The 13,824-nt window shown below is 42.1% G+C and overlaps 1 protein-coding gene across 1 annotated transcript; it reads left to right on the forward strand.

Annotated features, from left to right (window-relative positions):
- Positions 1 to 2,830: 2,830 nt before the first annotated feature.
- On the forward strand, positions 2,831 to 13,129 carry LOC311049957 (uncharacterized protein). Its single transcript, XM_084063916.1, has 15 exons — positions 2,831 to 2,934; positions 4,845 to 5,171; positions 5,289 to 5,588; positions 6,203 to 6,487; positions 6,575 to 6,722; positions 7,041 to 7,204; positions 7,376 to 7,663; positions 7,814 to 8,137; positions 8,393 to 8,707; positions 8,948 to 9,229; positions 9,470 to 9,629; positions 10,146 to 10,306; positions 10,521 to 10,596; positions 11,819 to 11,846; positions 12,014 to 13,129. The coding sequence occupies exons 1-15, from the start codon at positions 2,844 to 2,846 to the stop codon at positions 12,152 to 12,154; spliced, it is 3,090 nt and encodes a 1,029-aa protein (XP_083920042.1). The 5' UTR covers positions 2,831 to 2,843; the 3' UTR covers positions 12,155 to 13,129.
- Positions 13,130 to 13,824: the final 695 nt, after the last annotated feature.

Consider the following 13,824-nt stretch of genomic DNA (forward strand, 5'->3'; position numbering starts at 1 on the left):
TCACAAAGGTTCTGCACACTTTAGCAAGTTACTATAGCACTGTGACAGCTAGTGCGGGACGAGTCAAGTTTCGAGAGCTGAGTGCAGCACTGTGAATGAGGCGGGGCTGCTATGTGGGCAATAGTGTGAGTGTGTGTGTGTGTGTGTGTGTGTGTGTGTGTGTGTGTGTGTGTGTGTGTGTGTGTGTGTGTGTGTGTGTGTGTGTGTGTGTGTGTGTGTGTGTGTGTGTGTGTGTGTGTGTGTGTGTGTGTGTGTGTGTGTGTGTGTGTGTGTGTGCGCACACATCTCCAGATGAGTGGGTTGTTGGCTATAGTTTCAGATTCCATTCTTTCATTTTGGGGTTTTATAGATTGAGGGCATGTGTGTGGCCTCTGTGTCGCTGATGAGCGAGAAAGATGCAGGTTGTTTTCTTGACTTTTCCACTAGGCAGAGAGGAGAAGTGTCATATGAGATTGCGCGGCTGGTATCAATAATGTGACTGAGTATTCAAATGGTTTCAAATGTTCTGAATCAATATGGCCTATTGAAAAACTTGCAATTGTGACAACAGTAAAACTTTTTGGTTGAGTAGAGCAGAGAGAGAGAGAGAGAGGGAGAGGGAGAGGGAGGAGAGAGAGAGAGAGAGAGAGAGAGAGAGAGAGAGAGAGAGAGAGAGAGAGAGAGAGAGGGATGCTGCACAATGTTTTGTGGAACAAGTCTCAATAACATTTCGCTGCTTGACTGTACTTATTTATATAAGTTAGTGACACATAAAACCTTCTTCATTCTAGAGAGAGAGAGAGAGAGAGAGAGAGAGAGAGAGAGAGAGAGAGAGAGAGAGAGAGAGAGAGAGAGAGAAAGAGAGAGCGAGAGTGAGAGAGAGAGAGAGAGAGAGAGAGAGAGAGAGAAAGACTATGGGATGTACTATGGGAAGAGAAAGACAGCGAGGTGAAAGTTATGCCAATAATACATCTGTAAAATTAATCCATTGTCCCTAAATGTGGATGTTTTATTGCAAGTAAAATACATTAACTTGCAGACAGTGTGCACACCCCAACTTTAAATGGAAATAAGGTGAGGTCCAGATTCCTGACTATTCCCCACAGCTGCTCTCTCCCTCTGCTTGACTTTTAGGAATTCCACTGCAGGTAACGTCATTTGCTGGAAAAGCAACTCAGGCCTTGTTACTAATGTGATCATATACATTTCACCACGGTTTTAAAGGATAGAGTCATCTCTTTGTCAGATGCTATCCCATAAAAACAAATGTGGCCTGCTATTCACTTTTACGTTTGCAATATATTTCACCTTCCAGACATATGATCATGTAGTAACTCTAAATCGCAGAATTAAACAGGAGAGAACCAACAGGAGGCAAAATGCTATCTGCTATGTTATCTTAGTTAGACCGTGTGGCAACTATTTACTATTTACATACACTATCTTGCTTGACCAATCTGTTTAATCTACACAATATCCATGCAACAGACAAATATGGGTTTCTGTGTCCTGCACGTATTCTGTTGTTCTGTTTAGCAGTCAATCGATGTAAAATACTTCAATGGAAAACAGGTGCAGGAAACCAGTTGAGGGTATTACTTGGCACGTCTTCCTGTTTACTTCACAGACAGCCAGTCATTTTTGTGGCAGTAACACTTTTGATTGACATTTCATATCTCGTGTAGCAAAATGACTATGAATGTAATGACTGGACAAAAAGAGTAAGCACTGTGTGGCTTAACATGCAACTCTAACAGGAAGTTAAAAATGGGAAGTTCAATGCTGTCTTGCCAGCTGTGAGAACCTTTTTTTTTAACTCATCTACATGTGTTGCCGTTTGCAGTTTTCCCTGCAGGGGTATTGCAATGACAAATTGCGTTCAGTGAAATAAGACCGAGTGCCACAAAAACATAGCCGTAAACCGAATTAGCGGGATATTACACTATAAAACAATTCTCTAGAAGTGACTTATTTGCCCAAAGAGCAGGGCGTGAGAAATAGTGAGCTGGCTTGCAGACAGGCATGTCTCTGAGGGACGAACTGCTCTGAATGATGCATGGTCAGGACTCACCACTTCCCAAGGCGTTGTATGAGCAGTGCTGGACTGTAAACTAAGTAACTAAGTACATGTACTCAATTATACTCATTTTGAGGTACTTTCACTGTATGTGTGTATGTCCATTTTTCAACACTTTATACTTCTACTCCATTACATCTCAGAGATATTGTACTACTTTTTACCTCACAAAAGTTTGAAAACTTAGTTGCTTTGCAGATTTAGATTATTATCACCAAACATACATTAACCAATACATCAACCCTGTTTTATAGTTTGTCTATTCGAAAATACGTTTATCCGAGTAGTTCTTCCACCACTGTATATGACTTAACAGAACATGCATCCTGTCTAGTGACTCAACGCTGAAAAGAGGCAGGAAGAGATTGAAAACAATGACATTCTTGTGTTCAATGTAATGTTAACTCTGAGATACAGTCAAAAAGCAAAAGGGACACGTGTGTTTCAAAACACATTATATTGTACATTTGTGTGTGTTTATGTGTAACTGTAAGCACATTCATGCATGGACTTTTGAGTGGGTGTGATTTTGCATGCATGCATGTTTGTACTAATGTGGTCAAAGTCAGCTGTTTGATTACCTCTAACCCCAAGCCACAGAAGACACAGAAGACGCACGCACACACACACACACACACACACACACACACACACACACACACACACACACACACACACACACACACACACACACACACACACACACACACACACACACACACACACACACACACACACACAGAGTACACACCTATTTAAATACCCTCACACAACGTTTCAGAGGCAAATGCTGTTTGCCTCTGATACAAACATGGGATGCTCAAGGCTGTTGATCTTGGGTTTTGTCCTAAACGTTGCTCATTGCTTGGAATCCATGGGTAAGTCTGCAGTTACAATCCATCTGTGACTATGTGTTGTTTATGGGGTGTTTTTTTACTAGTCCTTAAAGTCTTGTTTAACCTGTAGCATTCACAATGAACAGTGGTGCAATGGTTTTCCTTGGTGATTAGTTTAATCATGATTGCCTGCAAGCAATAAAACTGCAAGCAGAACATATTTTAAATATCTTGTTATGCATCTTGAACAACAGAGAGTAGCATAAACTGCAGCTTCAGCACAACACAATATTAACATTTACACATTTGTAGAAGTAATTTGACTGCTATTATTGTGCGATCTCCTATTAAAGACATTTTAGTCATTTCAATGTTATGGATTATGTTATTGTTGAAAATGAGGCAATGCCTCAGAATGTGATTTGTTTTGTGGTCAGGGAGTCTCTGTGATTATAGCTGATGATTACAAGTTTATCTCTAGTCTCTTGTCTATATCATTAAATAGAGGCCTTTAAATTTAAACTTGTAAAAGTTGCCTGTTAAATGCACCCACACTGACAGATATCTGCTCTCTGTCACTGCTTCATGGTTGTTCACTGTGAGAGAAGTGGCCCTTTGGGCTCTGTAAATCTAGTGAAGTACTGTTACTGTAGATGACTGTATGATTTCTGGCTGTTATTTAGTGATAAGGGACCCTGTAGGCTATCCTTAAGGTGTGCCCTTTTCATGCTTGTCTGGGTTTGGTTTTGGCAATAATTTGTAAGAGCAAATAATCTTTATGGATTACGTGCCCATAAGCCATGACATGCAGGATATTTATTTCTCCTTCTCTCTCTTTCTTCCTCAAGTGGTTACGGAAAACTAGCCACATTGTTTCCATGTGTTATAATATACAGCAAGGCCCGTCCAGTAGCCTCATACTGTTATGTTGGTCAGTGTTAGGTTCATGCAGACTCGACTACTTTAAAGTAGGTGGCTGAGTGACTGTGTGACTGAGATCTTTCCATAACCCAATCTGCTGAGCAGTCATCACTTGGCACATTATGTGGTTTTCATGTCATAAAAGTTGACCTTGCTACAATTTCAATGGGCTGATTGCGCAGATAGTGTCCTCAAGCGTACCCTGACAAAAAGACAGCAGAGGAAACAGGATGAGAGGTCCTTGGTATGCATACAGTCTACACACTGTCCTCAGGATTTATTAAAAGCCCTTTCCCTCTGATACCTCCCGAGTCTCAACAGTGAAAATGGAAAAGGTGAGCAGTGCTGGGTACAGAGCAGAGCATCACTTTTGGACTGTTTTCATTTCATTACAATAATGGACTCCTCCATTAAATCTGTACTGCTAGGACACGACCACATTTATCAAATGTCACTAACAGAGTCCATCCACATCATTTTGTCTGAGTGAGAATATGAGCATATAACACACCTTTTTTGGGATATACAGTCTATCTATTGCTTACCAAATTATCTGTTATTCCCATTATTATCATTATAAGCCTTGCACCTCAATTTGCTTTATTTTAGTGAAATGACGTTACTTGCTGCCCATAAATAAAATTACAATAGAGCGCTGTTCTGTCCAATACACACGTAATAGAGCTCGTTTGTATAGATTCTCGACTATGCCCTATTCTCTGACCGGTTCCTCGTGGATCAAAGCTTAAAACTCCAATGGTGAAAGACAATGGGCTTGACAGAGTCCCCTTTCATAGCCAAACCAATAGACATCTATCAACTCATTCTCTATCCTCTCACTAATGGGAACAACAGTGTTCTTGTCTCCCTAAACAGAAATTACATTTGCCATTGTCAGCTGTACTGTATGAACAGTGTTTATATAATCTACCGTATACGTCTGACATGTGATGAATCAATTGATCTTTCATTGCCAATGCATAGGCCTACTGGTTTCTGCACATGTAACACTGCATTGTTCTGTGTCTCAGATAGGGGTGAAACTCCGGATGTCAAGACAGAATATGATGTCACAGGGATCCTGGGAGAGGCTGCGTACCTGAGCTGTCAGTATATGGGACAGATCCCCATCAGCACTGCCTTTTGGAAACGTAAAATAAAAACGAAGACTAAGATATTGGCAGGTTTTAAAAACAACAACACCTTTAGCCGCGAATCGGACTTCTCTACCCCTGCCTCTGCCACCAACCTCACAGTGAAAATGACGGTGTCCAGCGTCGAGGCAGAGGGAGAATACACCTGTGTGTTTGCGTCCGATGAGGAGGAATTTACAAGCAGTGTGCTCCTCACTGTTTTAGGTAAGCCCATGTACTTAGGACTTGGTAGGGGCAGCAAACAACACTGCCCTTCATAAAAAATTACAAGATTAATTTGTGCATTCATTCATATTCATTCACTCATGTATGCATTTGCAGCCCGGCCTGACATCCATACACTGGTAACAGAAGAGACTGTTGGTGGGACCAACTATCAGTCAGTCTTGTGTTCTGCTGTCGGCGGTAGACCTACGCCTCAGATCAGCTGGCTCATCAATGGTATTCCTCCCATCAGTGACCATTTCACTGTGACGCTGAACAGAACCAATCATCCAGATGACATAAGCAGCATCCTCCGCTTTGCTACCCACCTGCAAGATCACGACAGCGTCACTTGTATGGTCCAACACCCTACTCTACTCAACCCCAAACTCACCACAGTGGCAGTGGATACCTACGGTAAGTTGCTAAATAGCGCTTGGTCACCAGACGGGGACTCATAATGCCTTCTTAAACCAAGCTGACTTCACATTGCTACAGTAACATCCTCATTTCTCGCATTTGCTTCACATGCTGTAAGCTGGCCATATCACAGGGACAATACATGCATGATTAGATCATACTGTGCAAAAGTATTGAATTCAAAACATGAATTCATCCAGAGATACATTATATCAAATGTGATGTACAGTCTTCATTAGATAATAATAATAATAATACCACATACTGTACAGTATGTATTCGATAATAAACTCTCATATCTTCTGGTTTCTTGCTGTTCTCTTAGTAGCTTTAGTTCTGACAGCAGCTGCATCCGACATCTGCTCTCAGCTGTAGCCCAGCCAGCAGATGGGACAGGTGATAAGTCTAAGTCAGCATTCTCTTAAACCCAAACTGCAGACCTGCAGGCCCTGTGTTTACCTAACATTTGGTTCATCCGGCCTCCCGCTCTCTGTGTTACAGAACCCCCCTCTAAGCTGCTATTAGCTGTTTTGACAGTTTCATTTACAAACAGAGCCACGATCCACTGCAGGAAAATATTTATCCTTTCCTCATTTTTCACATTTATACAGTTACTCCAAACGTGACCATTACAGCCATTACAGAGGAAGAGAGTGAATACTTTGCAGTCACCTGCGTGGCATCTGGAGGAAGACCTGAGACTGCCATAGCTCTGTTAGTGGACACTAACAGAACCGATGAAGAATTGCAAGGGGAAAATGACACAAGCTCAGACGTTCAAACAACCTCTTATCGGCTCCCTGCACAGCTGTATGAAGGACACAACATCACCTGTGTTTTTGACCATCCCAAATTAACGCACAGGGAGTTACGGTCATTTCAACTGCCTGCCTTCTGTGAGTACTGCCGCAATTTGACATTTGAAAGAATGCCCGTTGATTCTTGTGAGTTAGAAGAAAACTGAGATGCTTTTTATTCTGCAGATATATCTGAACTTCAGCTCATGCACTCGGGGCTCGTGAACACCAGCAACAAAGTCCAAGCCATAGAAGTAATGGAGGGTGAGAGGGACTTCACTATAGGTCTACGTGTCATTGGAAATGCACCCCGTTACACAGTCTCTTGTACCAAGTAAGGCCTATTACAATTTGACTGTTGTGGTGTTTCCTTTCTGTGAGCTGATTTCATTGGCTACTGCTGCAAAACAAATAGTATCGATACTACTCATATGTACCATAAGATATACCACAGTTTCAACTGACTTCCTCAAATGGGAGGATGTGGTAAAACGTTTGGTGGCAGGTAGCAGACACATTTCCGTGTTCAAGAAAGCTTGTTTTAAAGGAAAAGCCTGTGATTACAAGAGGTTTATGTGAAGTAAAACATTTTTTAATTAAGATTTACTTCTGTGAATTACACTGCATGTTTTGTTCATGTGTTTCCTTCTAGAGACGATGAGCCCTTACCACTGAATGTGGAGGTGGTGGGCAGTGCCCTCACAGTTCAGGGCCCTGTGGGTCTTCACCATGCGGGCCTGTATAAATGTGCAGCCTCATATCACACACACGGGGCATCGGTACAAATTGAAATCACAGTTAAACCAGAAGAGCCAGGTATGTGAAAGCTCTCGTATATACCTTTAATTTGACTGCTTATATAGAATTTCAATATATTAAGATAAGGAAATGCTGTCATTAAAATGTTTATGACTTTGAATTTCCTCCATCATATTGCGATGAATTATTGATATTGAACCCTCTCTGCACTCTCTCTCTTTCAATCAGATTTTATTCCTCCTACAATAACACTTGATTTGTGGAACAGACCTGTAGACAGGGTCATTGAGTGCTCAGCTGCTAATGCGGCTCCTGCAGCCAATGTGTCCTGGCTCCTACCAGAGGGTGTGGCTGATGACTCCAGGTTGAATTTCACTTCTCATAATGGAAGTCACTCCGTCAGAGCAGTTCTAGTCCTCCCTGCATGCTTGCCTCAGGAGCGCACTGTGCAATGTGTGATTGATCATCCTGTGTTCGAGGAGCCACAGCACAGAAGGATAACACTTCCACTATGTGGTGTGTTGAACAAATCAGACTATGAATGCTTTTGTTTGAGTAATGGAACTATTTTTTTAAAGATTAGGGTACCATATGGTTTTCTTTGTCCACTTTTTCTCTGTATGAATCATGTTTACTCAACAATTCACCTCATGTGTTCCCCTATAGTTCCCCCTAACATCACCACAAAGTACAGCACTGAATGGAGAGGAGATGAAGAGCATGCAGTGGTGCAGTGCCACGTGGAGAGTGTTGCAACTGCAGCAGGCATATCCTGGCATACCGGGGAGGCTGACACAGACAATAGCACAAGTCATGTGGAGGAAGTCGAGACGCAGCGTGAGATCCAAGCCAGTGGCCTGGTGATGGTCTCTACTACTAGCACCGTGCGATTCCCATCCACTGCGCATTCTGGACAGAACTTGACATGCGTGGTGGAGCATCAGAGTCTGGAGGAGCCCGAGAGGAGAGAGATACACATACCTTTGCTGAGTACGTTATCCTGAAATGATGCAGCCTATAGATGTGTGTTGTGCACTCTAGAAACAGTTTCTGTTCTATCTGTATGCCAGTCCACACCCCCCCCCCACACCCACACACACACACGCACACGCACACGCACACGCACACGCACACGCACACGCACACGCACAACGCACCCACATACGGTTTTCTTTGTCCACGTTCTCTCCATATGAATCCAGTTTACTCAACAATTCACCTGTGTGTTCATGTGTTCCACTATAGTTCCCCCTAACATCACCACAAAGTACAGCACTGAATGGAGAGGAGGTGAAGAGCATGCTGTGGTGCAGTGCCGCGTGGAAAGTGTTGCAACTGCAGCATCCATATCCTGGCAAACCGGGGAGACTGACAGTGACAATAGCACAAGTCATCTGGAGGAAGTTAGGCAGCGTGAGATCCAAGCCAGTGGCCTGGTGATGGTCTCTAGCACTGTACGATTTCCATCTACTGCGTATTCTGGCCAGAATTTGACCTGCGTGGTGGAGCATCAGAGTCTGGAAGAGCCGGAGAGAAGAGAGATACACATACCTTTGCTGAGTACGTTATGCAGTCTAGATGTGTGTTGTGCACAATTATGCACCCCCCCCCCCCTCCCACACACACACACACACACACACACACACACACACACACACACACACACACACACACACACACACACACACACACACACACACACACACACACACACACACACACACACAGAGATACACACATGCCGACACAGAGACAGAAACTCACGTCTTTCCTCTCTCCCCCCACCTTTCTTTTTTTCAGAGTCCCCTATGCTGAGTGTTTCTGTAGTGACACAGCAGAACTCCCCTATCTGGCTGGCAGAGTGTGACTACAGAGCTGAGGGTGTTAGGGCAAACCTCACCTGGCTCCTACCTGAAAACAGCCCAGGCCAAACATCCGTCCAGTCTATGCATGAAGGACGCACACTGCACATCAGGCTGACATACCAGTTCCCACTGGCTGCTCTTGAGGGTCAAGATCTAACCTGTGCGATACAACGTTCTGGGATGATGGACACGAGGACAATACATATCCCCAGATACTGTAAGTGTGGGGGACACATCCTTAAACATCCTCCAAAGAAACTCCAGGAAAACTTTAAATCATGCAGATGTTATGGTTCAGATGTTTAGTAAGCAAATAAGTACTTCTTGTTTACTCAGCATTATGAAAAATCCATTATAATACCCTTGGGAAATTTAGATGGTTTTATTTACCTTGGCTCATCTGGATGTCTGTGAGTTGTTTTGTACTGAACCAATCTGTGTGATTTCCCTCTTGTAGACATCTATGTAGGAATGCTAGACCATACAACTCAACTGCAAACTCGCCATGGCAGAGAACATATGATCCACAGACTGGTTCTCCAAAAGAATCTGCACAGCGAGAGGTTATTGCTCAATGTCAGCGGCAATGTGCCAGCTTACAACCTTACCTGCCAAAGGTGCAGTAGCTTAACCTCTCTACTCACCCTTCTTCACTATGAGATTGTGTTTGTAAACACTGGATATAGCAGAGTTCTGTTGTCTTAACCCCTTTGCTTTATGAAGGAGCCATTATATGTAGGTATATTATGAATGAGGAAAGGTGGCTTCCTTCAATGTCATTACTTTATGTTAATTAGTGGTTATGGCTGATCTCCTCTGTGATGTTTTATGTGGGTGTTTAATAAGAGAATGAAATAGGTGTGGTGCCATAGCTTTTATGAGGAATTAAGGCATCATCAGAGTTTATATGAGGCAAGAGGAGTCCTGATTGATGACACAGACTGGCACCAAAGAAGCCTTTTATCAGAGAGGATGAGTTACTCAAAAAGACCTTCACGACACTATCTTCAGTTACTTCCTCTCATACATCCACACAGACTCTTTTGATATGGATCCCAATATTTAGATAACCAAGATGCACAATGTTTCAAGTAAAATGACCACATAATTAAAAGGCAGAAGTTGTGTTTCAGGAGTGATGGCTCTCTAGTTCAGATGAAGGGTGATGCTCTGGTCTTCCAGTCTAAAGTCACAGAGCAGGATGAAGGCATGTACCTCTGCAAAGCCGAACTCTATATTCAAGTAGAGGTTGTGTCTGAGGTGTCTGAGGTTGTGTCAGAGGACAAGCAATATTGTGAGTAAATACAATGTATTTTATGTTCTGAATAATATCTATCTGCTCTAGCCTTACAGCAGTGTTATGACATATGTACAGTATATAGATTGTATGTTTCTTTGACTATGGGAATCTGCTTCAAAACTAATATAGCATAATAGAAATAAAAGTGAAAAATGTTTGTTAATAAATCTGTCCATTTCTGTGCTCTGTGTGCATGTTCATGATGCAGCGATTGTCATCATCATCGGCATATGTTCAGCCACAGCGTTCGCTCTCATACTTGGTGTCACGCTATGGATGTTATGGTGAGTAAAATGCCACTGCTGGTGACAGGTTGCAGCTCGACAAGTGACCTATTGATGGGTACATGATGACGACAAGGCAGCATGTGAAATGTGATAAAGTCAACAAACAGGATGTGTGAATCGTTAACCCAGCTCACCAAAGCCAAAGTTTCACAGTGCTATTCATAAACAGGATGCAGTGTGGCAGCGCAGACAGGTACAGGTGCCACCACATCCCTACGTCTAGACACAGGTGTATGTTCACCCTGACACTGGGGTAACAACAACAGATTTATTGTCCAAATTTCAATTTGAACAAGTCTGTCTTTTAGCCGTGTTACACATAGTAGTTTCACTAGTCCGTCTTCCCTTCATCTGTATACAGTTACTTGTGCCACTTTGATGAACGGAAGCTGCGGTAAGCGTTATAACAACTCCACATCTGGTTAAGTCGTAGCTAGATAAATACTGAAGCAGATTGTGGAATGAACATTTAAAATAAGTACACTTTTAACTTATGCTATTGTTGGAAGTAATAATATAAGTGTCTCATTATTCCAGATAAGGGATATCTCCAATGATCCAAGACATTATTTATTAAGAGGATCCTGTTTTTCCACTTCCCACGATTGGCTACATCTAACTTCTCAAGAATGTACACATGTCTAGACCATCAGGACTCTGAGTGCAGACATGGTGAATGCAGAACCACTGTGTGACAGAATAGCAGTTCATAGGCTATTTCAATAGGTTTATTTCTCTGGTCAGAACATTTGGTCAAGGTGCCATTGGCGAGTGAGCCTCTGCCCCATTATCCCTTGTTCCTGGGGGAGGGTCCTGTCAAGCTAATTTGGGAAGGTCAGTCAGATAGCATACACAGAGAAAACATGACTCCCCAGGAGAAAACCTATTTTGGGATTTGCCGTCACCTCACCGATGGTAGGAACACGTTTTGACAGGAGCATGTCTTCATTGGCATGGTTGGAGTCATTGGGGTCATGACGTGTGCTGCTGCTTCTGACATCAGAAGATCAATGATGATGACCGGGGTCACCACAATTCTTTATTGATATTCCTGTCACATAATGCATTCACACTTGCAGGTAGCGTGACACTAATCTATTGGACTGAATCACAGTGCCACTTATAGGTGTTTGTCAGTACTTCAGCAATGTAATAATGCAGAAACGATATTGCATTTTATGATGAATACATTATCAATTGTTTTTATCCATTTTTTCAGTAACCGAAACAACGGAGGTCGAACTAAGGTAAGGCATGAAAAAAAATAATCTTCTCATTAAATCTTCTGTTACCAAGAGTGTTTCTCTGATTTGGTCACCAAAACTATTTACACTGCACTCCCTTAAGGTTATCAACCCGTGTAAATTCCTCTTCTACCCTCCCTTTCCTTTGTATGTGTACATATTATGTTTAGAAAAGGGAGTCCCTTGCAGCCTTGACTACTTTGATGTCACCGCCTTGTTCTCCGGAGCTGAAGAAGATGGAAGGAAATGGGGAAGAGTATGCCCAGCTGGTCAGCTACTCCATTGTCATTGATGTCACGTCTACTGTTTGAACAACCAGCTTACATTGAGTTACTAGGACTGCAGTTTGTGAACAAACCATCACTGTCACTGATGTGCTAAAGTGAGCGGCATGAGGTGAGCTGTCAAGGTGTAGCAGCATCAGCTGAGCTGTGTATTTTAGTGTTTGTGCTATATTGGTGGGAACTGTGATTAGTTGGTTACTGAGCATTGTTGCAGTATTCTTCCCAGGATAGCTGGGTAAGACTTAAGCTGTGATTGGCTGTCGATTCATGAGGCCATCGGCTGTTTGGGGCGAGTACTTGCTTGCCTAGTGGCTCGCTCAGGTGCACCTCACGAGCCTCAAGGCCTCGCTGTCGGATCGCCTGACTAGTTGTCAAGTAATTTAAAAAGTTGTGCATTTGTTGTATAAAACATTGCACAAATGCAGGACCAAAAACGAGCGTTCGAGACATCCTTGGAAAAACAATAAAGCTTACCTGAGCTGTGTAGTTTGCTGTGATTGGTCTACTTTTATAGTGACTATGATTGGTGTGTCAGTCAGTCAGTTGAGTTGAGTAGTTTTCTGTGACTGGTCTAATTTTGTTGGGACACAGATGGTCTACATTTCTGGGGACATACCGGTACATACAAACCAACCCTGTTCTAGACGGCTGGTCCCTTGGGTACCACACCATAAAAATGTCTTTCTTCAATATTCAAAAGCATTTTATGTAAAATGAACATCTGGTGCTGTCTTACACACAGTATTAAGAGATATCGTTTTTTGTTTATGTATTGAGGCAGCAGTTTTTTTAAAAGGCATTATATTTTTTACTTGAATTTCAGATTTATGCTTTTCATTTCTAGTAACAGTTTCAGGCAATATTATTTTGACAACTTTAATTCAAGTAGATTTTCTTTGCATAGCTGCAGTACCTGCAGGCATTTGAAATTTGAAAGGCATTTGGATCACAATATTTTACTTGTCATATACATTTTGTTGGAATAAATTACCTAGCTTTAAATTGGTTTGGTCTTATCTTTCTGAGAGGTATTTCCCTATTAAATTAATAAATTCATTTTTCTCCCTTGCTAACCTTAAGTGGTTTGCCCCAAGGCTCAATCTTGGGTCCCATTCTATGTAGGTATACTGTGTGCAGGGGCGTCTGCTATCAAGGAAAGCTCTACTCAGTTCCAAAGTCTATAGCAACAAAGGGAGAGCAGGCATTAGTCAAAGTTATGGAATGACCTACCATTTATACTGTGTACAGTTACTTTATTATTGCTTATCTTCTTACATTTTCTATCTTATTGTTTTATTCTATTTACCCTATTTTACTCTATTAATTGTCTGCCATTGTCTAGAACTTTGTAATGTTAAGAGCAAATGCTATATAAATAAAGTTATTAAAATGTATTATTACTGTATGTACATTTCCTTGACCTTTTTCCAGGCCCTCCACACATAAACTATGTAGCCTACTCCCACACAGTGTTGCTTATAGCACACAGGGGAACACAATTCTAAACTAGTAGGCTACTCTTTTGCAACAATTGCCACATCACAGAACTAGTAATACAATGTGTATAAACTGTGCACAAAAATCTGACAATACTTAGTGCACTTATGTCTCCATCATTCAATATAATGACAAGCTGCACTGAACTGCGGTGTTATTCCGCCCTCTTGTGGTGAATGAGTAGCCTATACATCATAGAG

Source organism: Gymnoscopelus microlampas (genome assembly GCF_963454915.1).
Source record: "Gymnoscopelus microlampas genome assembly, chromosome: 8".
Classification (NCBI taxonomy): Eukaryota; Metazoa; Chordata; class Actinopteri; order Myctophiformes; family Myctophidae; genus Gymnoscopelus; species Gymnoscopelus microlampas.

What these genes read in the sequence shown, in the direction of transcription:
- LOC311049957 (XM_084063916.1), top strand. Translation starts at nt 2,844, where the DNA reads ATGCTGTTTGCCTCTGATACAAACATGGGATGCTCAAGGCTGTTGATC. An exon ending in GATAACACTTCCACTATGTG is followed by an intron (nt 7,664 to 7,813) that starts GTGTGTTGAACA and finishes GTTCCCCTATAG; the next exon opens with TTCCCCCTAACATCACCACA. An exon ending in GTCAGAGGACAAGCAATATT is followed by an intron (nt 10,307 to 10,520) that starts GTGAGTAAATAC and finishes TTCATGATGCAG; the next exon opens with CGATTGTCATCATCATCGGC.